General features: G+C 46.3%; 2 protein-coding genes across 3 annotated transcripts in view; one reads left to right on the top strand and one right to left on the bottom strand.

The window, feature by feature from the left end:
• The first annotated feature begins 274 nt into the window (after positions 1-274).
• LOC144724633 (protein FAM171A1-like) lies at positions 275-13,322 on the top strand. Its single transcript, XM_078603917.1, has 8 exons — positions 275-579; positions 3,349-3,588; positions 3,947-4,039; positions 5,671-5,829; positions 7,058-7,240; positions 9,918-10,034; positions 10,582-10,705; positions 10,810-13,322. Exons 1-8 carry the CDS (start codon positions 498-500, stop codon positions 12,485-12,487), a joined length of 2,676 nt encoding a protein of 891 aa, XP_078460043.1. The 5' UTR covers positions 275-497; the 3' UTR covers positions 12,488-13,322.
• Positions 13,323-18,893: 5,571 nt separating this feature from the next.
• LOC144724632 (uncharacterized) overlaps positions 18,894-24,370 on the bottom strand; it is a 77,163-nt gene continuing 71,686 nt past the window's right edge. For both annotated transcript variants that reach the window (XM_078603915.1, XM_078603916.1), the window contains 4 exons: positions 22,925-23,213; positions 22,323-22,510; positions 21,319-21,561; positions 18,894-20,602 (listed from right to left, as the gene is read on the bottom strand). In XM_078603915.1, coding sequence (XP_078460041.1) covers positions 20,456-20,602; positions 21,319-21,561; positions 22,323-22,510; positions 22,925-23,213 — 867 coding nt within the window. In that variant the 3' untranslated portion in view covers positions 18,894-20,455. The remainder of the gene's footprint in view (positions 20,603-21,318; positions 21,562-22,322; positions 22,511-22,924; positions 23,214-24,370) is intronic.

Raw genomic sequence — 24,370 nt, 5'->3', positions numbered from 1 at the left:
GGGGTGGGGAGGAGGGGGAGGGGGGTGGGGAGGAGGGGGTGGGGGTGGGGAGGAGGGGGTGGGGGTGGGGAGGAGGGGGTGGGGTGGAGGGGGGTGGGGAGGAGGGGGATGGGAGGGGGTGGGGAGGAGGGGGAGGGAGTGGGGAGGAGGGGAGGGGGTGGGGTGGGGAGGAGGTGGGGTGGGGAGGAGGGGGTGGGGAGGAGGGGGAGGGGGTGGGGAGGAGGGGGAGGCAGAAGGGGAGGAGGGGAGGGGGGTCGCGCATGCGTGGCCCACAGATTCACCGCCGCCACTGGGGGGATGGTGGTAACGGCTCCCGACAACAGCCTCCGCGCTCCCCTCGGACTCTCGTGGCAGCAGCAGCGCGAGCAGCAGTCGAGTCGAGGAGGGCTTCTTTACCGGCGTGGTGGTTGTTGTTGTTGTTGTGGAGGGTGGTGGTGGGGGGGAGCCGCGTGAAGGAAGAGGGAGTGAGGGAGGAGGAGGTGCTTGGTGCAGCCACCATGCTTCTCGTGCTGCCGCTGATGCCGCCGCTGCTGCTGCTGTTTCTCGCCGTGGCTGGAGAGGATGGAGCGGGCCCTGGTGGTGAGCAGTGGACCCCCCCCCACCCCCTAATCCTTTAACTATTTGACCAGGTTGTGGGGGGGGGTAGAGGTTCGGGAGGTACTCTCTGAGGGGTTCATCGGTGGACAGTCGTGTGGAGTCAGAAGGTCCCGTCGAGTCGTCCGTTAACCAGGTGGTGAGAATATGGGCATGGTGTCCAGTGTGCGTGTGTTCAAGTGTTCAGGGATCCAAGTGGATGCTGTAAGCCGTGGTTGGTCTGATGGCCACATGGACCAGAAGCTCAACGTGGGATGTTTATGATTTGACACTGGAGCGAGGGCTCTAGGAGGTTTAGAATGTTGGCCCATGTGGATGTCTATAGGAAACGTCCACGTTGCTGCCAGATATATGGGATGGTTATATAAGTGCTGTGTGGGACACGGGTATCGTCCCGTGATCTTTGCATTGAGATCTTTTGAGCCTCCCTGTATTCTAAGGAGGGTGGGGGGAGACCAGCATCAATGGACGAAGGATTGTCCAATCGAGCAACTTTTGTGTTGCACATTTGCATGCGAGGCAGCGTGACACAGCGACGATTAAAGGGCATTCAATTCGGAGAAGTGTTAGCTTCGAACAAAACAAAATATACAGCACTGCGCGGCTTGGATGTGTTACTGTACTGCCATTGCATGAAGAGAGGGGGGGGTGGGTGGCAAAGAGGATGGATGGATGGAGGCCGAATAGAGGTCGCAGATGGTTTTTTTTGTGTGTGTGGAGGGGATGGAGGGACAGATTGACATTGGTCCCGAGGGACTGGGCGAATCCATCCACGTGTTTAATTAAGCGCTTGCAGCGTTTCAAATGAATGAATGGATGATGAAAATGTTTTCTGCTTTGCGTTTCAATTGCCAGGGCTCTCTCTCTCTTCGCCCATTCATCATATTCATTCATCTGATGTGATGATGGTTGCCTCCTTGTTGTGATTCTTTGCACGTGTGTAACTGTACCCACGTGTGTGTGTTGATTGTGTCTTTTAAGTTGTGTTTGTCTGCTTTTGTGTGTTGTGTATTGCCCCCTGGTTAATGTGGCTGCTACTGGCATGGCTCACGTGGTCTCATCTTTGTCCTTTGTAGTGTGTGTGTGTGCGTGTGTGATTTATTTTGGAGAAGATTTACAGCAATTGTGTGGTCCACCAATTTGAACTACGTTGTGTTTTATTGCGTTAAAATGCTCGCGTTGGAAGCTCAAAACAAATTTCAAGCAAACGACAAAAAAAAACAATCGCAGAACCCAACATTTATTCCACTCCATTGATTTTGTTGGGCCCTCGCAGTCATAAAGATTTGAAAGCGCCATCTGCCGGCCAATCGTCTGCCCACTTGGCTGAATTGTTTATGTTACGTGTTAATTCATCTATAAAGCTCATTTAAGTATGTTCAATTTGTAAACATTGGTTATACTGTTGTGGAACAATTAAGATTTTTTGAAAGGCATTCCCTTATGCCACATCCCTTTTTTGGACCAAAACTAAAGTAGCCATCACATTGAGCTGTAATGCAACAACAAAAGCAAAATGAACTAACTAATATATGTGCATATAAAGTGTTTCTAATTATTATGTACTCGTGTTCGAGATTATAAACTCTATGTTCTGCAGTAATCCTGATTTACTGGGCGAGATTGTTTTACACTGAAATTACAAAATGTAAATCGGTGCCTATAAAGCAAGCTTCCAACAATGACCTTGTCATTGCTGTAATTAGGTTCAAGGAAAATTGCCTCCCCCATTATCCTTGGGTCGCCCTGAATCTGTAGCAGACTCATCCCCCGGGCAGCCTTTCCCAAGGACCTTTCGCGCTTTCCCTCCATAGGGATAATATAAGCTAGGCTCTATTGATTCCACTTCTTTAATAGCGGAATGCCCCCAGTTTTACTTGGAGAAAGCCCCCCCCCCCTTTCACTCCGGTTACTTAATCTATTAATCTCCATGGCTTTGTTAACATCCTTGCTTGCCTTTTGGCTTCTTGAATATTCTCCAGATGTAATGCTGGCGACTCAATTCACTTTGACTGCACGGTAATTTAATGGGATGGCGGTAGTTTTTGCGCTGTGGCCCTTTTTGTTGTTGTTGTGAAAATCCCTGGAGGGTGCACATGCACCTAATGCTGCGTAGTGCCTGACCAGCACCCCACTGGCAAGCAGCACACTGCAGAGCAATATCTCATCCTGATGCAGCATCCTGAGTGCTCGCGCGCACCGCTGCTGCCAATTGAATCTTCCGCTTATCCCACTTCAAAAACAGGGTAAGCATCCCAAATTAAGTTGACCTCAAGCTACGGGCTTGCCGTGGTGTTGTGGTCAGCGCACTGGAGTTGCACTCCAGAGGTCACCAGTCTGATTCGTTCTCCCGGCACGGCAGTTGAAACAATGGGCAGGTTTCTGAAATTCCCACCCTCCCGCTTCCGTTCACCCAGCAGTATAAATAGGTACGCCATAGTTCATCGGCAGGTAGCGTGTAGAGTAGGGTAAAGTGTAGATACTGCTACCTCTTCCAAGGCACCTGACTCGCGTGGAAGAATAGGCCAGATACCCTCTAGCGGAGTCGGTTCTGCCAGAAGTGGCGTGAGGAAGAACTTTCCGGTGCGAAAGAAGTTCAACATGCATACGATGTGGCCCTTAGCATGCGCAGGACACTTCTTTGTTCCATTACGCCGAGGCGGGGGTCGTGTGCTCATTTCCACTCCCATTGCACTGTCCGGCGCCTGCCAAAGACGGCGTTTACCAGTCTCGTTGTAAACTAAATCGTTGCAGATGCGGTGGCTGTCACGGTGCACGTCAGGGACGTCCTGACGCATTTTCCCGTCGAGGGGGCCTCCGTTTGGGCCCTGGAGGAGCAGACGGTGCAGGCCGCACGGGTGACATCACTTGCGGGGGCTGCCCAGCTGTCCTTGAGCCTACGCCACTCTGCCCAACCCCCCGTCCTCCTCCTCTTGGTGAAAGGCTCCGGTTATGTGCCTTCTACCCTCCAGTGGCAGATAATCAACGTCCCACGTAAGTCACAATATTAAATAAAGAAATTGACACAACAAGGACTTCTTTGTGCTGCCTACCTCGTAAATGACTTGCACTTGTTGAGGTTTTCAGTAAACAAGCCAGAAAGGAATGATTACAAAAAAGCCCTGCTTGCTACGTGAGCACATTGCACATTGCAAGAAGTATTTGCTCTTCTTCGGGGCATGTTTGGCTTATTACCAAAACAACAAGTGTTCTGTATCGTCTTAGCTACCAGAAGCCACCCAATCCTGCGGGTCCACATTGAACCAATTCCCATATAAAGTTGGTGGGTTGTTGTCATGTTGACTTGCGGCAATTTGTTGTCTCGCTATAACGCGTTGTTTTTGCATTACAGTGGCGGCTACTTTAAACGTTCAGCTACTTCCTGAGGATCCTGCCCAACTGACTGTCTACAGGGACATGGTGACAGTTTCCTCCAGAGTTAGAGGTATGACCTTGACCATTTAGTACGTTATGAGACCTCCTTTACCAGTGGCAAAATATAGTAGTAGGTTTTTACCCTTTAAACTGGTACAAAACTGACACCTTTATACAAGGCATCATGTTTGCAATAACCACAACACAAGCAGTCAAAATGCAAATAGAAAGAAACAACTCTGATAATGATAATAATATGCACTGTCCTTTAAGTTGATTGGTCCACACCCGAGACAGCTTTCCTTAGAGCCTAGTCTCCATTGGTGTTGGACCAGATGACGCCAAAAGGCGTACAACTCAAAGACAGCGCACTATCAGAGTATTGAGAGCTCGGGGTAAGCATTAATGCTGTCTCGGGTGTGGACCAATCAACTTCAAGGACAGTGCATATTATTATCATTATCAGAGTTGTTTCTTTTTGTTTGCATTTTGACTGCTTGTGTTGTGGTTATTGCAAACATGATGCCTTGTATAAAGGTGTCAGTTTTGTACCAGTTTAAAGGGTAAAAATCTACTACCATTTAGTACGTGTTATGTTTTATTACCATGTCGGTTAATAGGGTTAAAGTCCACTCTGTGTCCTAATCATATATTGCATGGTGAATTGTTCAGGTCTATGTGGCGGACAGCCGTTTCAAAATAGGCAACAACAAAAAATTGTGGCGGTTTGTGTTTCTCTCTTGTGATGAGACTTTGTATGATGAACGTTGAGATTTATAAGGGCACTAGGTGATCAATAAGGTCTGAATTGGTCTGTAATAAGATAGGCACTGATAAGGGGTTGACAGGTATGTGTACGCTACAGATATAATGAGTAAAATAATGTAATATACATTATTGAATCGATGCAAAACATTTCTACTGTATGCACTTTACATTTTCAGTTCTCAAACATATTTGGCAAGCCGTCCCTTGTGTAGGTTTTCATAATTCGGCAACATATTGTTGATATTACACAATTAATTGAAAATCACATTCTCATGTAACCGCACTTGTCAACATCTCCCTCACCCACATTCATTACAATTGTATATCAGTAAAAAATCATTTATGTTAGGGGTGTTAACTTTATTGATGTAATATTCCTCAAAATATGTTTCCCTATGCTAACATTTTTTTAAAGTAATATTAACCATGTATGTACACAACTGGCACACACCCTCTGAGCATGGCCTGTTATTGGTTTGACATCATTACGATTAAATTCCATTCATCACGTGTAACTTAATTCTACTTGTAATGTCGCCACTTCATCCTAACTTAATATTTTTTCAAAACGTATAAAGTATGTACATTTTTTTCTTGTTTGAGTAAGATACATTTTTTTGAAATATTTACACTTCTTATTCTATTGATTTTACACACTCGTGAATCGAATAATCAACACCAATTTGAACCTAAATTTACATAAAAACTAAAAACTAAACTTTTTTCCTTTCAGAAGCGACCTGGCCACAAATAGCTGAATGAAGTGGCTTATGTGGAAATTTATAGCACCCAAATACTATAAATGTATATTGTTTCTAAATGTGGAGGGGAAATGCAAACTCCAAATATCCAGGCGTCAGACGAGGTAGTTAACATCTCGCCACCACAGTGCCCTAAACTGGCACGAGTCAAAACTTGTGTTCTGCATTGCAGGTCACAAGTGGCATTCTGCAGCGCAGCTTCACCCCGGTTCCCTCGTGCTGCCGGCAAACACCAGCTACAGTGACCTGGAAGCGTACCTCACCGTGTCCACGACTGCAGATGAGCTCGAACTCTTCCCTCTCCCGCTGGGAAGGGAGGTCAACGCCACTGGTGAACAACATACATCGTATAGCCCTCCGATGCATTTCCTGATTTACGGGCATGTTTTTCAGCATGATGTCTTGACGTTTCGCCCCGACGTGATGGAAGCTTCTTGAACAGTTCCTCGACATGCTGGGAGCTTCTTCAGGAATTGTGGGTGAAAATATTTAATTGGGGTGAAATGTTGGACGTACCAAAAAATACGCGGTTCAACCCGAAAACTCATTGGAGAGTTATACAGCACAACCACAACAACATAGACAGTGGTAAAGTGTATGGTTATCAATTTCGGTGAATGCTGGATCCGGAATTATATGTTGTTCTGTACTCTTAGGGGTTTTTTCGGTAAAGTCACGTAGGTATTTACCTACGTGACTTTACCGAAAAAAACTTAAGAGTATGAATCCTTGCAGTCACGAAAGCTTCAAATCTATGTTGTTCTGTGTTTGGTGTTGGTGGCATGTAACATATCAGTCAAGTGACTTAGATTGGTGTTCCGCACTGACTGTGGCAATGTAACAGCATGTGTGTTAACCATCCGTTAACTTGCAAAAAAGTTGGAATTATGGTTATTTTGTTGCCGTTAATACCGCTTGTCAAAGTGTCTTGCATCTCATCTCAACCATTCATTCCGTTGCCCTTATGGCAGTCTCACCTAGGGAACCCCTAAGTGGCAGCTGTCCCTACTCGGCACAAGGTGTACGCAGCACAAGCCTGAAATTGGGTGTTGTCTGTCAGCAGGGGGCTATGCTATAATATATATTTTTTCACAACTAATTATTGTAAACCTAACTTCTGACAGTGTGGTGTGTTCTGACACGGAGATGTCCCCATCTTATTCATAATCCCCTTATCTTCTTGGTTCTTTCGGTAAAGTCACGTAGAATGGAAATAATAAAATAATAAAAATAAAACATAAAATAATTCTCACGACGCTGTCTTTCTGACAGACCTGTTCTTCACCTGAGGACGGCTGCTTGCGTTGTGGCCGAAACGTCGTGAGAATTATTTTATTATGTTTTATATTTATTATTTCCATTCTACGTGACTTTACCGAAAGAACCAAGAAGATGAATCCCTGCAGTCACGAAAGCTTTAAATCGAAAAATCCCCTTATCGTTCATTTACAATACAAAAACTTGAGGAAACTATTTGCTTTTCGTCGCTGGGAACCCCGTACATCGATCCCAGCGTCGACGGTCCGCCGCGCTGACACGCTTGCCGCTTGCGCTCGCAGGCACAAACGGGCTGCTGAAGTTGATCCCGTCGGGTGCCGCTTGCCTCTGGCTGTCGAAACACGGCAGCCGGGAATCCAACGTGACGGTGGCTGGACCTGTCCAGCTGTCGCTCGCCCTCCCGCCTGGTGCCAGCCTTCGAGACGGAGACACCGGCGTCGTTTGGGAGCTTGACTCCAGCATCGGTGGGGCTATCGGCTGTGCTTTGATATACAGTGATCCCTCGTTTATCGCGGTTAATGGGGACCGGAACCCCTCGCGATAGGTGAAAATCCGCGAAGTAGGATTGGCCCCCTAGGAATTTCCGTATATGTGTGTGTGTGGGTACCAGAATGTTTAAAATATGTATATTTATACTTTATATATATATTTTACTTAAATCTATTTAATTATAAAACCTTAATATTATACATTCACTCTCTCTCTCATATGATACGTATTATGGTGTTCTACACTCACCAATGACACTAGTATCTTGAGACTTGACTCCAGTAATGACGACGATGACAGTGACGATGACAATGACGACGATGACAGACCTGTGCAGTTCGATGAATGTGATGATGAATGATGATGATGGTGTTACTGCACAGGTATAATGAGGCCTTTAAATCAGTTCGAAAAATCCGCGATGCACTGAGGCCGCGAAACTTGAACCGCAAAGTGGCGAGGGATTACTGTAATGTAAACCATGGTTTGCTTACCAGTTGTACGGCTTTGTTGCGGTCAGCAGAGGGCAGTACTGTACAGCAAAACCCATTACATTGTACGATGCTCCCCACCTTGAGCCCGCATTGACCAGCATGGTGAAGTATGGTCAAGCCGGCAAAACTCACATTGGATCACATTGGAATGGGAAGGCTCTCATTCAGCAGTGTATTGACAAAAGGGCTGTACATGTACACATTCCAGTTAGATATTAGGCATTTTTTTTGTCTTGCATATGCTTATTTGTAGTCTTGTTTTTTTTTACTCTAATCCATTGGCATTTCTTGAAAAATTCTAGAAATAGAAGAATCACCGAATATTTTATGCATGCTTTCATATTTTGTCTTCAGCATAAAAAAAATGCAGTTAATGAATCAATCCATGATTACGTGCCTAATAGATATACATTGTGAGAATATTTGGTACAGTTTGGCAACCGATGTAACCGCAGTTGTATGCCACATTAACCCAGAGTAAGAGCCATTCATTTTTTTAGGGTAAAGTTACTGTTCCCATTTACTCTGAATACAAATAATTATTATAATGATATTTTATCAGATAACTTGTAAACACGCAATCGGCTGTGACATCTGGGCATGTTGTATAAACGTCAGCCTTTATCCCTTAAACGTCACTGCAATCAAATCCAGTGAACTTCCCTGGTTGGTACTTCAACTCATTCATATTCACGAGTTTCCAATGCTGTTCCAAGCCCTCGTCACCCCTGAGTCACCATTTCCTTTACAGCATTGGCTACCTCTGTGCAGCGCCTTTCAAACGTTTTCAAGGGCGTTTAGTTATTTACCAGCAGCTGTTAGTCGTCACGGGTAGAGAAAACGGTAAGTGTCTACTATTGCTTCTTGGAATCTTGTGCAAGAGGCTGCTGATGAAACCTGTGCCGACCCTCTTGCTCATCACTGGCTCTTCTGGTACCAGAGGTCTGGTACCAGAGGTCGCAACCCGTACCCTACCCGATACCCGTTTGCGATCCTGGTGCGGCCGGGTACGGGTAGGCCGTGAGTCACCGGTGAGTAACCGTTTGTCACTCATTTCGGGTAGGGTACGGGTACGGGTAGCGTACGGTTACCCGTACCCGGCTGGGTACGGGGACAGGTACGGGTACCCGTTTGCGACCCTGGTGCGGCCGGGTGCGGGTACGGGTAAGGAATCAAAACCCGTTTGCGACCTCTGTCTGGTACCTTTCAGTAAGAGTCGCGAGCTGCACACTATCGACCGACCGCCCGTCTTGACTGTGACACGCAGGCAGTCATGGCTGCTTGGCTGTGTTGAATTGTGAAATTGCAAATGCCACTACTAGTGCTGTACTGTACTTATTTTTCATTCGGATTTCATTATTAAGGGCATTGGGAGTGGAATGCTGCACACACGGTTATTTAATATTAATACTGTATTCGGCGAACGTCACGCCATGATTGTTGAAGTGATAAGGAAGCATTAGCTGCCATGTGGTTTGAAGGACGTATGGCTCTTCTGATAATTTAGTGCATTCGCGTTCAATGCACAGCAACGCAATTAAATTAATTTAGGAATTACGGGCATATTGTTTTGTTTATGCACTATGTTCGCTGTTATGGAGACTGCATACTTATACTATATACATATTGTTTCTTAATTTTTGGTGTTTAAACACTTTAAAATAAGTATATAATTTAAGATGTATTACCTGTAAGCCAATTTTAAAAGCATTAAAGTATTACATACGACCAATGAGCCATCAACTCCGAGAAACTTGGATTCATATCCAGACAGCAAGCCGTGATTAAATCTGATTCTCAAGAGTAGCGAGCTGATGGTCTCAGCTTACCCAATGCCTGCAACAAAAACCGTTGTATTAAATGTATTTTTTTTCACTTGATTAAGGTACGTTGTAATTTTGAGAATACAATTTTCTTTAACTGCCACGTGACAAAGATTTTTCTGCATGAATGTTCCTAATGAGTTCTTTGTTACAGGACGTGCCGATCATACATTTGGAACAAAATTTTTGTTACTAAAAAACAATCCATTCCGGCAGACGGTCCACGCATAGAACGTGAAATGTAATCCGTGGCTAACAATTGACACGTGAGCCAGCGACGTTGGAAAGTTGACATTGGCTGCGGCAACTCTGGTGTCGTGCCGTGTGTGCGTCAGGCGTGTGGAGGAAAACGGGGCTGGCACAGATAAAGCGCTCGGGAGACACCCTGCTGTGGATGTACACGGCCTTCAGCTCTGGCTGCTGGCTCCTTGCTTCTCCGGACAGAACTGCAAGTACGACCATCCCGTGTTTAAAAAAAATATATACTTCCTTTATATATATAAAAAAAAAAACACTTTCAGGCAGGGGTGGGGAACATTTTACCTTAAGATAAGACATTTTCAACATACATTTGCTGGGCCACATGAATTGTCACTAAACCTTGCTCACACGAGGACTATGCGTTGAATATGTGCTGAGAACTGTTTAAAGACAACAGGTGACTGAGGCTGTTAAAATAGAAAGTGTTGTCATGTCGAAAATATTGCACCCCCTAGTACCAAAATTAGTCTGGCTAAGATGCTTGCAGTGACGAATGAATATCGTTTCTGGGCCGTTTTTGAAGTGATCTAGCCTCATGTGGCCAGAGGCTGTATGAAATGAAGCATTCTCTCTGTGGACTGTTCCCCATCCCTGCTATAAAAATAATATTGTATTAATTCTCAAAATGTGCAAATAAAAAAGGTGGTGCGGATGGGTATAGTAAACTTTTAAAATGCTGTGGCGCCTGATTTCTCGAGGATTGCCTGTTATGATGTCTGCGCATGTTCGTTTTCACAGTAATCGCTACGTCTGATACGAAACGGGACATGCCGAGCTACCACACCATCCTACTGCTCGCCATTCTGGGCGGAGTGTTGCTCATCATCCTCTTCCTGCTCTGCCTGGTGATGTATTACTGCAGGTAGTTACAAGCCCTCAGTTCAATGATTCGTGTCTCAATTCAGTGTCAAGAGCAATGTGATATATTGTGGACACAGTTAAGTGTGAATTGTCTGTCTGACACAGGAGGAAGCGGTCGAGGGAGAGCCTGCGAAAGTTGCCACTATCATCGCCAGCAGACACGTTGCCACTTTCCAGGCGGGAGCAGGGTACGTCCACCTCCTACGCCAACCTGGGTGCCATTAGCACTGCCACGTCCAGCCAGGAGGAAGCAGGGATGAGCTCGCAAATGCTTAAGCTGTGCTCAAGCTCGGCAGCCGCCTCTCCGGAATTTGATTTTTCAATCGGGGACCATGGTGACACGTTTCTGGGATCGGCCGACACCCTGCCAGTAAAAATGGGCTGCACGCTGCTGGGCGCTGACGGCTGGTCGGAGAGTCTGCAGTTGCTGGGTTCGGCTTCAGATGTCTTGTTGGAGAACTTGAGCAGTGCCAGGGCATGCAGGTCCCTGGCTGAGGACAGCAACCGAAGCGTTCGCTCGGCGCCGGTAGCCACTGAAAACATAGCCATGACATCGGTATTGACAGCGACAGCTGCGAGCCATCGTTCTCTACTGGCACATGATGATGCTGCATCCGACTCCAGGCAGACTTCGGGGAATTTGGCAGCAACGCCGCTCGCTCACTCAGCCGATGACCTGCTGATGGACCGGAAGGTTCCCGAATGCTTTCTGACGAGATCCGTCGATCACTTAGGCATTCTGGGATCACCGCCCAGGCCCGGACGGCTCTTTCTCTTTGGCTCTGTAAGCCAGGTTAATGACAAAATAAATGGAAAGATGGTGCAAACTTTGGTGATCCCTTCCCAGTGTGTGACGCTGCCCACAGACCATCCTTTACTTTGTGCCAACGGTGCCATTTCGTCGGAGCAGCCGTCATGGGTTTCTAACAATAACCAGACCCAGGCAGCGGACGCATGTCAGTCTTCCAGCCAACATTTGCAAGATGGGGTGCAAGCGTGGGAGTCACGCCGTTTAGATATGCCCACAAATGGATTGGAGGTCCCTGTAGCAACTGCGATGAATGGGGAACTGCAGCCGGTGCCACACGGCACTGCCGCCCTGCTGGAGCTGAAGGAAGTGAAGCCCCTGAAGCATCCCAAGGCCTGGTTCGTGGCACTAGACGGCTCCGTCAATGCTCAAGTGCGGCACTCGTACATCGATCTCCGCAACGACGCGAGTCTGGACACCGGATTGAACCGAAGCGAGGGCAAAAAGGGCAGGCGGAAGGCGGTGCCCGTTGCCAGTCGCCTCGCGGACGACGGCAAAAGTGTACGCGGACGCCGGGAAGAAGTCAAGCGAGAAGGGACACAGCCCCCCGCCGTTGCGGCGCCGCCGTCTTACACCCAGCTGGTGTTTTTGGACGAGATGGACCAGAACAGCGGCAGTGAGAGCGGCACGGCAACCTGTTCTCCGGAAGAAGGCTCTCTGAGGCCTCTTCTGGGCACCGAGGGCAGCGCGGCCGACGCTGCGTACGCGCTGACGTCGTCGATCGACACGGAGAGCCCGGCAGACGTGGACATGAACACGAGCCAGAGCGAAGAGGGAAAGTTTACGCAGGAAACTCATGACGGACCCGAAGCGCATGACGGACCCAACGGGCATGACGGACCTCATGGGGATGACGGACCTCATGGGGATGACGGACCTCCCGACGGGGATGACGGCGGTGAAGGCGGTGATGGGACAAAGAGTCGGTGGCAGAAGCGGGAGGAGAGACCACTGATTGCCTTTAATCTACAGTAAACCAATGTTTTGTCCAGATCAGTGAAGGTAGCGTTAACGTCGGCTTTGACGCTGAAGTACAAAGTCCTCGGCTTTTCAAACGTGCTCATGTTATCATGTTAAGGCAGAATGCTGCCACCTCTTTGTTTACTGAAATTACCAAACACCAATCCTGTAAACAGTGCCCCTGACCGCCAGCCTAGACTACATGATGCTTAAAGCATACAGACTTGTATTGAAAGTGAAATGCTTTACTTTTTAATTGCCTTGAAGTCATGCTGTCGTCTCATGCGGGTGTTGGGCCAGGTGTCAGTAAAATGGACACTTGCCACTTGCCTTGATACCAGATTATTTTACCCAATGTAATGCAACTGTAGCTTTTAATGTATGTATTGTAAATGTGCAAGCTGAGGACAAGGATGAATGATTAGAGGGAACTTAAGAGCAGTGTGATGGAATTGTGTGTTTTTTAAGGCTGCAAATGCATAATCATTTTGCTTTTTGTTTTAGTCATGTATTCAGTTTTCTTTTTGTACCTATTTATTATTCAATGTTTTAATCTGCATATTGACAAAAGCACTTGTAAATGTGAGCTTTAGTTATTTTTTATATAAATCACTGTAGAAATGTGTTTTCTGTTATTTTACAGCACCCAGGAATCAACTGCCACATTGGGTGCTGGGAAGATTTTTCATTCTAATGCCAGAGCTGTATTGTCATTGCCATATGGACACCTTGTCCTATTTATGCAACTGCTGTGTGGACAGGATGGTTGTAATCAGGTGAACATTAATTATGCGTTTTTCAGTCTGCATACAGATTTTGCCCATTTAAATAAAGCTTGTACCAACATGTCTATACACTTGAATTGTTTTTGGTAGTTAGTGTTTGCTTTTAGTATGTGTTAGCTACTTTGAGCGTCCATGAAATGAGTTGGATCAAGTCCATGCAATTGAAATGCTTTGTCTAAGCTCTCATCAATGATGTCGCGTTTTACCACTGTTGTTGGGTCACTCATCACCCGTAACAAGTCTGATTTATTGCTCAAATGAGTATTGAGTGCTCCTCTGTTTGCGGCCCTGAGCCACTGGTCGAAATGTCACATTCGTATGATGGGGGCGCGTCAATCCCTGTGACAGCTAATATCTGGCTTCTCCACAAACAAGTACTGACTATATTGATCCTGGAGGGATGATGGGCTGAATCAACCCCGAACCAGGATTTGAACTCACGACTTTTCGAGCGTGAGTCACTCGCTCAACTGTGATGAGGCAACTGAATTGAATTAATCGCTGCTCAGGACAAAGTTATGGTTTGGGTAACACATTCCTGCGGAGGGAGCTGGTAGTAACGTTGGGTTGCTCGGTCAATGGCCAGGGTCAACGGCGGCGTGGTGTATTCCGTAAATATGCCCGACTGTGAGGGCGGGCACAAGCCGGCGTGAGTAGGTTAAAGTGTGAGTTTTATAAGGGCACCACGGGGTGACCAGCCCCTCCCCACCCAGCCCCACCCTCCCCACCCAGCCCCTCCCCACTCTCCCGTCCCAGCCCCTCCCTGCACGACGGGCGGACGGACACAATAATCCCCTGTAGGCTGGTGGAACCAGTGGGTTCCTACCAGTATAAGTGATGTAAGCTTGAGCATTATACTGTCACGATACAGACACGACCTTATAATTGCTGTATTATAAACGTATATGAATTAAAATTATTCCGTAAATTCAGCAATCCTAATTGCCAAAAATGAAGCTTCCCAGTGCAGTCGACTGTTGATAATCCATTTCAACAAAAACTCAGTTTTGAATATTCAGACTCTAAATGTTTAAGTTAATAATAATGATAAAAAAAACTACAGGTTAAATTTCAAATGAGTGTTAAGAGCATTGTAAAGCAATAGGTACATGGGGAACATGAAACACGAGCTTGTTTGCCCGTCCAAGGACGGGTGTATATAGTAAATCTGAAATAGTCAATAGAAAAATTGTTCAGCTCATGATTATTAATGAGGGGGGTTGCCCCCATGTGGAGTGACGTCACCCGCTATTGGTTATTGGGGAGGGGTGCGGCATGTGGAGTGCACGACCTTGTGCGTTCGTGTAAATTTCCACGCGGGCATGAATATTAATGAAGGGAGGGGGGCTCTTTTGCAGTGACGTCACGCACGGATGCAGCATTGTGCTGCGTAGATTGATTCTTTACCGTCACTTTCTGTAAAGAAGCGTCATATTTGAAGCGAATTTACGTAATAAACTATTTACGGTAATTCAGCTCGACCTTACTCTGCGTTCGTGTAAAAATCCACCCACTCATGAATATTAATGAGGGGGGGGGGGGCCTCATGGGAAGTGACGTCACGCGCGGGACGGACAGACATTAACTGGGTGATTATAGTAGGTAATAGGCTGGAATTGAAAGCATTTAGCTCGGGGCCCTTGAAAGTGCGGGGCCCGTAGCATATGTAGCTACTTTTGCTACTGGGATAATCCGACGGTGATCATCACCACTGGCGTTCCTCGTGGTTGGGAATTAAATGGGGGGGGGAGGGTCACAAGACATTTAGACTCCACCCTGTTAACAGCAGCTCAGGGGGTAAAAGTCCGTGGTGGATTCTGCATCTTAAATAAGTGGGAGATCGCACACTCGCACACACGTACAAAGATTCCCCCCACGTGTAGCCTTAACAGGACTGTTGGATCTTGATTTGAAGCTTTCGTGACTGCAAGAATCCATACTCTTTGGTTCTTTCGGTAAAGTCATGTAAGACTGTTGGGGCAAGTGCTGTTAGCGAGTAGCGCCAATGAAGGTCGGCACGGCACACGAGGGGGTGGGTGGCCATCCTTGATAGGTGCTCGCTAAAACAGAACTTTGGGCCCTCCAAACAAACTCTGTGAAAGTTTCACGGTGGCGGCGAGTGGCGTTAGGGGGTTGAGGGGGGGGGCAGTGAGGAACTCATCCAGCGGTGGATTGAGCAAGGCTGCCGAAAGGGGAGAATTAATCGATGAAAAACCGTGGGCGATGGGGAACGAAACGGAGCCGATGCATGGGCGAGGCCCACTGGGTAGATCGCGTTTAGGGTGGCGGTTCGAAACGTCGGCTGGCCCCCACGTGGAGTTCTGCAGAGCTGCTGCCGGCAATTACAGTACAGTGCGTTTGTTGAACACCTTGAAACACTTTGGCAACCGGTCTAGCCCACAACAAAAGGGTTGTGTTTATTGGGGTTAGATGGTTAATTGTAAACGTCGTGAGTTTACTCTCCCAACACACGTGTGCTGAAGTAGCCAATTTGCACGTTTTGTTTATGTGGCACATTAGGAATGGATCATATTTACGTAGCAAACCTTTACTTATTGGCTGTGTCGGGTGGTGGCGGGTTTAACGACACATATTTTCGCGATCGAACCCCCCCCCCCCCAAAACAACCCTTTTTATGTACGTATGTGGAACTTTTTTCGCACCGTACGTAGCCAACCGTGCTAATCGAAGGTGCGGAGAGGGACATCGAACTCAACACACAAAAAGCAATTCCGAAGAAATCAAGTTTGTCAATCTCGATGATTTTTTTAAGTGCACGGCTCTCCGGTGGCTTCTTACGATCGGAAGGAAGAGCGTTCCAGACGGCCGCAGAAGCGTGCAACGCAGCGGCTGACAAACCTCCACAGTCAGTAGTCAATTGCCACGTCTTGCTTTGCAGGGCTGTTGACCATACTTCAGCACGCTGGTCAGCAGTGATGATTGGGCGAGTGTGTGTTTGGGGGGTGAGTGCAGAAGAACGTGGGATTTTCCTGCAACCTCTTACTCTACTCTTTGGTTCTTTCGGTAAAGTCACGTAGGTAGAAAAATAAAATATAAGAAAAAATAATATATCACGACTTCTAGATTTGAAGCTTTCGTGACTGCAAGGATTCATATTCTTAGGTTTTTTCGGTACAGTCACGTGACTACCGAAAAAACCTAAGAATGTAATATATCACGACGCTTCGATCGCAACACAAGCGGTCGTCCTCAATGCTGGATTATTTTTTCCGCCTGCGGACAACCGCTTGTGTTGCGATCGAAACCTCGTGATATATTATTTTTAGTTGTATTTTATTTTTCTACCTACGTGACTTTACCGAAAGAACCAAATAGTATGGATGCCTGCAGTCACGCAAGCTTCAAATCAAGAATGAACCTCTTCCTGCCCACAACGCCCAAGGCGAGTACCTCTGTCTTGTGTCCGCATGGTTGATGATCATTCCATCCGAGCGTTATCCAGTCTCTCCCCCCAGAAAAACCCTGCTTAGCTTCCTTAGGTCTGATGAGTTCGGACACATTCCGGTTGATTTGGTCATCGGCTGAGTGAGCTTCCATGCCCCTCTCTCCCGCACCTCCGACTAGCACGGTTGGCTACGTACGGTGCGAAAGAAGTTCAGCATGCGCTTGTACATAAGTCTCAAAAGCTGTTATGTCGCAGGTGAGGGTATCGAGATCTTGCCCGTCATAGGTAGTGCAGAACATTTATATGTTGTAGCGCAGTGTTCTTTACTAATTTTGAGAGGGGGGGGCGGGGGGCATTTTCGCCGATAAGACCTCATGAGTGTGAGGGCCGCCACACATTTGAAACCATTGGGGGTTGGCAGGACGATGACATACCTGTCAACTCAAACGTTGGTACCCGTATTCTTGATAATTGGTTCTTTACCCTTCTATCTGGCAACAAAACTGACACCTTTTTACAAGGAGTCATGTTTGCATAGACCGCAATACCTGCAGTCATAATACAAACAAAAGAACATAACTCTGATAATGTGCACTGTCCTTAAAGTTGATTGATCCACACCCGAGACAGCTTTCCTTAGAGCCTAGTCTCATATGGGTTGGACCAGATGACGCCAAAAGGCGCACAACTCAAAGACAATGCACCATCAGAGTATGAGAGCTCGGGGCAAGCATCTACACTATGGGAACCTCATTTGCCAGTAAAAAATATGATGATTGGTTCTTTACCCTTCTATCTGGCAACAAAACTGATACCTTTTTACAAGTAGTCATGTTTGCATAGACCGCAATACCTGCAGTCTCACCTGCGACATACTGCAGGTATTGCGGTCTATGCAAACATGACTCCTTGTAAAAAGGTGTCAGTTTTGTTGCCAGATAGAAGGGTAAAGAACCAATTATCATATTTTTTACTGGCAAATGAGGTTCCCATAGTGTAGACCCGTATTCTTGTACAGGGAAAATGAGCAAAACAATGTTTTTTTGTCTATTTTTTGTGTTTCTCCCTTATGATGGGACTTTGTCGGATGAACGTTGAGATTTCTAAGGGTACGTGGGTGACCAATAAGGTCCTGAATTGGTCTGTAATAAGGTAGGGCGCTGAAAAGGGGTTGACAGGTATGTGGTGGTGATGGGGGCATGTATTTTCACATTTATGAACTAGGCAGAGCTGTCAAGTGTCGCATGTGTGATGCGCCCCTTCCAGCTAAATCAAACGTATCACGCTGGCTTAGACATCTGTGAAGAAGTGAGAGGACCTACACTTCACCCCACCGCACACGACTCAATAAAGCTGCCCGTTTGCTTCAACTGCTGCTCTGTGAAAATTGAACCGGCAACCTCTGGATTTGCAAGTCCAGTGCACTCAACCTCAGAGCCAGCGTATATAGCCCAACAAAATAATGTTGTGCGGGCATCGCCTTCACAAACGCGTGGATGGAATGTGAGATGCAGCACTTGGAGGTTGCGTGGGTAGCTGGGGCGGTCCTCCTTTGTTGGGGTTTGTCCTGGCAGCTGAAAAGACGGGAGGTGGGGCAATGGCTGATCACGTGGTGGCCACGTGCGTCATCCAGCAGTTGATTGAAAATGGGTGTTGGGACGATTGATGGTGGTGCTTTGTTATACCCTGCCAGAGCGTACTGGTACGGTAGTTAATTCGTAGAGCAGTGCCCTTGAGTGGCTGGCATGGACCCACAGGTACAATGCATGCTCTCCGCCCAATGCCTGGACCCCGTTGGGTCATGGTCCCCGATCGAGTTGCATCAACGGCACATTCGATAGAGAATATTCCTGTCATAAAATCCTTCTGTCATGACCTTAGACGTTTGCTTTTGTGGCCACCAGGTAGAATTCTAAATAAAGATTATGAGTATTGAACCAGAGATGGTATGAACTCGATCTAATAACTAGCCCTTCCACCAGTAATGCATCTGGTCCTATTCCAGTGCTCACTAAATACAGATTTTCATTGTGATGTTTCCTCCAATGAGTGTTAATTCGCAGTAGCTTTTTTTTTATCAGTATAAGTATTAAATTATTACCAGAGTGCAATCTTTTAACGTGCATAAATCAACATGCAATCAAAATGGACCAATGCATTTTTTGTGTTTGTGGGGAAGGGAAACTGCAATTGGTTTAATTGTTTGAAAGAAACATGTTTAAAAGCATGGTTTTGTATTAAATGTTTTATTTTCATACTTCATTCTTTTTCATGATTTGTCCCAGGGAAAGATTTCTTATTTTTTTTTCACAAAGGTACATTGTACAGCAAGAAACTTTAAAGGAGCGGTCTCTTTTTGATAGAAAATATTCTACTTTATTTTTTTTATTTGGAAGAGGAAAAGAGAAACAAGGTACAGCGTTAGGGGTTTAAGAAAGCTTATAGATTAATTTAGAGATAGCATAAAAAGGCCACTTCTTCACTGTACCTTGTCAAATTCAGGAACATAGAAGCTTGTTATAAGCAATGGTTCTATTTATACATTTACAAAACGGTCATATTTTCCTTTCTTCCACCCCCTGTGACAATTTACCTTGACTAACTTTGTTTTGGACAATGATCCCCTTTAGCTTAATTACAAGAAGCAATGTCGTACTGCGTAGGATGGGCCAGTTCTTTGTTTAGGGAAAGAAAAAAAACAATACAATAAACATATCACAGAAGAAATGTATAATCCACATGCCTATTTTTTGGAAAACATAGAAGGTATCGCAAACACGCGCTCTTTAGCCATATGTTGAAGTACCTGGCTCGCTTAATGCAGCATCCCATGGGGAATCATAAATAACACCGCCTGGTGATCATAGTTAGGCGTTAACCGAGTGTTAAGCAGTTCAAAAAGAGCACAGAAGAAATAACTTCATATAAAATAAAAACGAAAAAACGACATTAAGCGCACAAAGCAAGAATTTTTGTTTGTTCAACAGCACCAGGAAATTTTAATAGTTTTTTTTCTCGTTCAAGTTTGATTCGTAGTCGGCAAAATAGGATGGTTGTATACATCTCATAAACATAAAGCACCATTTGTTGTTGAAAAAAGGAACACATTTTGCAAGTGTGTGTGATTTTTTTTTTGGGGGGGGGTGGGAGGAATGCTGCAAATGCCCTGCTTGCACTTGGCCTCCAACGGCTTTGATTTTTGTTTTGCTGTCTGCTTGAGGTAGCTACAAAGGAAAGCATTAACCTCTCACTGTGTTATAATTGCTTAAGCAGGTTCCATTCGTTTGTACCTTCATTCTTAATTCATGTCAAGATTTTTTTAAACAAGCGTTAAAAAAAATCATCCCCCCAAAAGTTGCAATTCTAATCCCGTGTACTTTTTTTTTCTTCTATCGTGTGTTGTTGTACAGTTTACTCTTTGCTTTTTGAATGTCAGGCTCTTGTGCATTTCTTTCAGCAGGCTGTCCCCAGCCTCTGCTGCGGTAATTTTGCGTTTGAAAAAAAAAACAGCACCAATGTTGAAACGCGTTCTCCGCCTGCAAAATAATTCGCGTCGAGAACCAAACGGAATTACCCGGGTACCCACATCCAGGCAACGCAAACACCAAGCAAGTAGAAATAATACAAAACACTCTGCCATGAAATCCAAAAGATAAGCGTGTGGAAAGACCAGGGCTGGTGTTGGTGCCCAGTGAGTGCAAGGGGTCCTCGCAAAAAAGACGTTGTCAGGACGCCATGGCGGTTTCTTGGCAGGTTTGTTTAAAAAAATTTCTCCTTTCTCTTTCTCCGCGTTTACAGGAAGCAGACGGGCCCGATGTCCAGGCCAAACTCCTGGTCAGGTCCGCCGACGTCCATTGGAGCAACGTCGACAAACGGCAGCCGCGAGGTCTTCTGCGTGCGGTACTCGACGACCGTCCTGCCCCACTCCCCTGTGTGTTTCTGTAGGCATGACAAGGGGGCAGCAGCAGCGGCGGCAGTTTGTTACGCGTGTTATGCAAATGCGTACGCGTCAGAGCGGAAGTAAAGGTGCGGCCCTGCAATTGCATGCTCACAAACCCTGCTGATGGAAGGGGGCTCCCATCAACTTCACGTCCAGCGGCACACGTGGCAAGAGGTGAAACCGCTTTTGACCCAACTATTGTGTTATCTGATTAGTCGGGTGATAGAATTGATCATCTGTAGAGTATTTCATCAGCTAAATCACCTAATAAGCCCAGCTCTGGTTGAGTCACTATTGTAACATTACGCAATTAGTACAGGAATGCATTTTTTTGTAAAAATATTTATTAAATTGTATTTTACCAGGTAAGGCCCACTGAGCTATAAATATCTTTTGTCAGAAATGACCTGGCCACAAATGATAGCTCAACAAAGTGGATTATCTCGTGAAAATATATAACAGCCAAATACTCTTAAACGCATGTTTCTAAATGTGGAGGGAAAAGCCGGAGGACCCGGAAAAAAATCCAGTTTGACTGGTCCCTCCAGTCTGGTCCCTCCGGTGTACCAGGCGAACTGATAATTGTTCGAGTATATAATCGATTGCATACACAATCGGATAGCCCAGCTCTGGTTGCGTCGCCCTACGCAGCTAGAGTTGGGTCTGTTTGCGAGGGGCGACGCAACAAATGAGCAAAGAGACGAGAGAGCCCTACCGTGCAGCTGTCCTCCAGCACGTTGTAGGTGAAGCGTGAGTTGCCCTCCGCGCGGATCTCCATGTCGTTGGAGCCCTGCAACAGCAGCGCCTTCTTGAGGTTGCCCGTCTCCTCGTCCATGTAGGCGATGCTGTTCTTGCAGTGGTACGTGATGTTCTGCGATGCCTCCATGGACAGCAGCCGCAAGAAGGTCATCTGGATGGCGGCCGTGTTGGCTGGCAGGTTGTCATCGCCGTAGTTGAACTGCCACAGAAGGAAAACGTACATTTTCTCCTGCACTTCAGCACGTGCACAACTCGTCAATTTCCGTGTTATGTCCCAATGTGAGTAAATCGTGATATGCCATTCTTTGTTGCAGTGCTTCTCCCCTCTGGACAAACATTGCATGTCTTGTACATTAACATTTTTTTTTTAAAGGTACATTTAAAAAAAAATCACAGTGTGCTTATCGGTGTCATGTCATGAGGTGAACAATCTCTTCGGTTATCTCCATGTGCAAATTCCATGTGTCTATGAAGGGCTACACAAGGGGGCTATGATTTTATTGTAATTTATTCCGAAAAATTCTACAAGTTACCATATCACTCTTAAATTGAAAAGTCTTCATTCCCAGTGATTTCCTATGCAGCTAAAATACAGCACATTGGACTGTAATTGCTTTAGAAACTATACCCTTTACAGCTAAAAATTCATCTTATCGGATTATTAAATATGGTTCAGAAATGTCCACTGTCGTTCAATGTCGGATGTTATGCCTCGTGGTGTCTTTTTCTCTGTCTTGTTTTGGCTCTTAATTTACTTGTGCGCTGGGCTGCTTTGACTTAGGTCTCCCTTGCAAGAGAGACTCTTAGTCCCAGCAAGCTCTTTCACCTGTTTTAAATGTAGTTGATAAGTGAATGTATGGGACATCTCTGTTATATTGACTACCCGTTTGCTCTGCAACTGTGACACGGCACATCCAGGGAGGGCCCTGTCAAAAGGCCCGCAGAGATTCAATCACTTACGTGTAAGCCTCCGCTCATTGCCTCGCCAAACCAGACATGCTTGCGGTCGGCGCTCTTGCTCTGCCACCAGTTCTTGCGGGAGATGGTCTGTGGGTTGGCGTACACGCACGTCTCGCCGGTCTCCATGTTGCAGAACACCTTCAGGGCATCCAGAGTGCAGCCCTGGTTGGGGTCGATCCAGTAGTTTCCTAACAGAGGTTACAGAATGATGGTTGACGTGTTAAAATGTGCTGTGTTGAAAATGAAAAAAAATGTAACCGTTCAAACACACCGTCAAGAGAATTCTGTAACAAAAAAATGTCAAGGGAACGTCTAAATATTTGCAAACGTTCAACGCTTGTGCAAAAACTCTATTCCAGTTATCTCTCTTCTGTTGTTTATCACATGATGGCTGGCAATTAGGCTGGACAAAAATCTTCCACTCCTTTTCTTTTAGTCATGGCAATCGCTTCATGTAAACCGACATAATACACAGTGTGTGCATGCAGCCTAGCCTGGCACAAGAGCTGTGATGACACCACACTACTACTCAGTGTTAAACGGATGCTGCTGCTGCTGCTTTTGTTACTGTTGTTGCCACCGTGAATGCGGCCACTCCTCACCGCTCTCCCATTCGGGGTGGCAGAGTTTGAGGTCACGGCAGGTGCGCGCCGGGTTCTTGCGGGTGCCCTCGGGACTCCGCAGCCCCTCGATCTGCCCGCTCAGAGACTTGATGGAGGCGTCCACCTCGGCGTCGTGCTGCCTCAGCTCGGGCAAGGCCTGGTCGCTGCGGTAGTAGCGCAGGGGATCTGGGGCCTTATCGGTCTGGCCGATGCCAGCAATGGCGGAGAGGTCGATGCCTGGGCCGGGTGGGCCGGGGGGACCTGGAAGACCGGCTGGACCAGAAGGACCCTGGAGCAAGGAGAGAGGAGTCATCGACGATTAGAAACCTTCGCGAGAGGTGTGGGGAAGCCGTTGCTTACTGAGGGGCCAAATATGGCCTTCAGATACAGATTACGACTCCCAAGTGTGTTTTTTCTGGGACTGGCCATGTGTCGAGCGTTTCTTCTCCCGTTTATCGCTGAGTGTCCAAACTTTTTATATATTGAGTCCAAAGATGAAGTGACATTTCCTGAAGATGCCTGCAGTTGTGCGTGGTGAAATATTGAGAGTGTCAATGATCAACCCGCTGTCCAACCCGGAAAGCCACACTTGGATTACGAGTGTCTGCGATAATGTAGGTGCTAAATTAACAGATTATGATTGTTAGTAGTGAGTCAGTGATATTACATGTTTTTTTTGTGTTGCCCAATACAGGGCCAAAACACCCAAAATGCAAAGTGACCAGCGACTAAGAGTACTAATTATAGTAGTACAGCAAATAACAGCCAACGCATTTGTTGAATTGACTGAGGTTATATGAACTTAGGAAAAGAGATGCTGGGAGGGAGGTTCCAAAGCTGAGCAGTGTGAGGAAATAAACAGAAGAGGAATGTTTTGCCTTGTAGTATGTTTGTACAGGTGAGCCAATTGTGGTCGAATAATTCCTTGACATCTGTAGGGTTATTAATGGGCGACGTTCATCGGAACAACGTGGTCACAGCAACAAATGAGTGGTTCAGCAGTTCCACTGCTGGATTATATTTTTTCCGCCTGAGGATGACCGCTTGTTTTGCGATCGAAACGTCGTGATTTATTTTATTTTATACCTACATGACTTTACCGAAAGAACCAAAGAGTATACTGACAAGGAACTTGACTGAATGACTGAGAAACGTGCTTTGTGACTGCGTTGAGCGGCAGCATACAGCAAATGTAAAATGTGTGAATTTTTGGTATTTTTTATTACAAATCAACGCGAGCTCGATATAATGCGCCGATTACAGAATAGGGAGGGTGGGGGGGGAACAAAAGTTCTGTGAATAGCAGCCCGAGTTGGGCGCGACAGGGCCAAATGAAGAGGGGGGAAACTGGGCTCACTGCCCCACCAGGTGGGGACCGACTAGCTGGGGACATGAAAGTTTATATGGGGAAAAACGCGTGAGCGTTAATTTCGCCTCTACTACTCA

The sequence above is a fragment of the Lampetra planeri genome, chromosome 21 (genome assembly GCF_965212315.1).
Source record: "Lampetra planeri chromosome 21, kcLamPlan1.2.h2, whole genome shotgun sequence".
Taxonomy (NCBI): Eukaryota; Metazoa; Chordata; class Hyperoartia; order Petromyzontiformes; family Petromyzontidae; genus Lampetra; species Lampetra planeri.
The sequence above is the reverse complement of the archived record's forward strand: the minus strand, read 5'-3'. Positions and strand labels throughout refer to the sequence as shown.

Bases quoted from the DNA above. Each gene is read 5' to 3' on its own strand.
- LOC144724633 (XM_078603917.1), top strand. From the start codon at position 498: ATGCTTCTCGTGCTGCCGCTGATGCCGCCGCTGCTGCTGCTGTTTCTC. The intron at 580-3,348 runs GTGAGCAGTGGA...AAATCGTTGCAG, and splicing joins GGATGGAGCGGGCCCTGGTG to ATGCGGTGGCTGTCACGGTG. The intron at 3,589-3,946 runs GTAAGTCACAAT...TTTGCATTACAG, and splicing joins GCAGATAATCAACGTCCCAC to TGGCGGCTACTTTAAACGTT.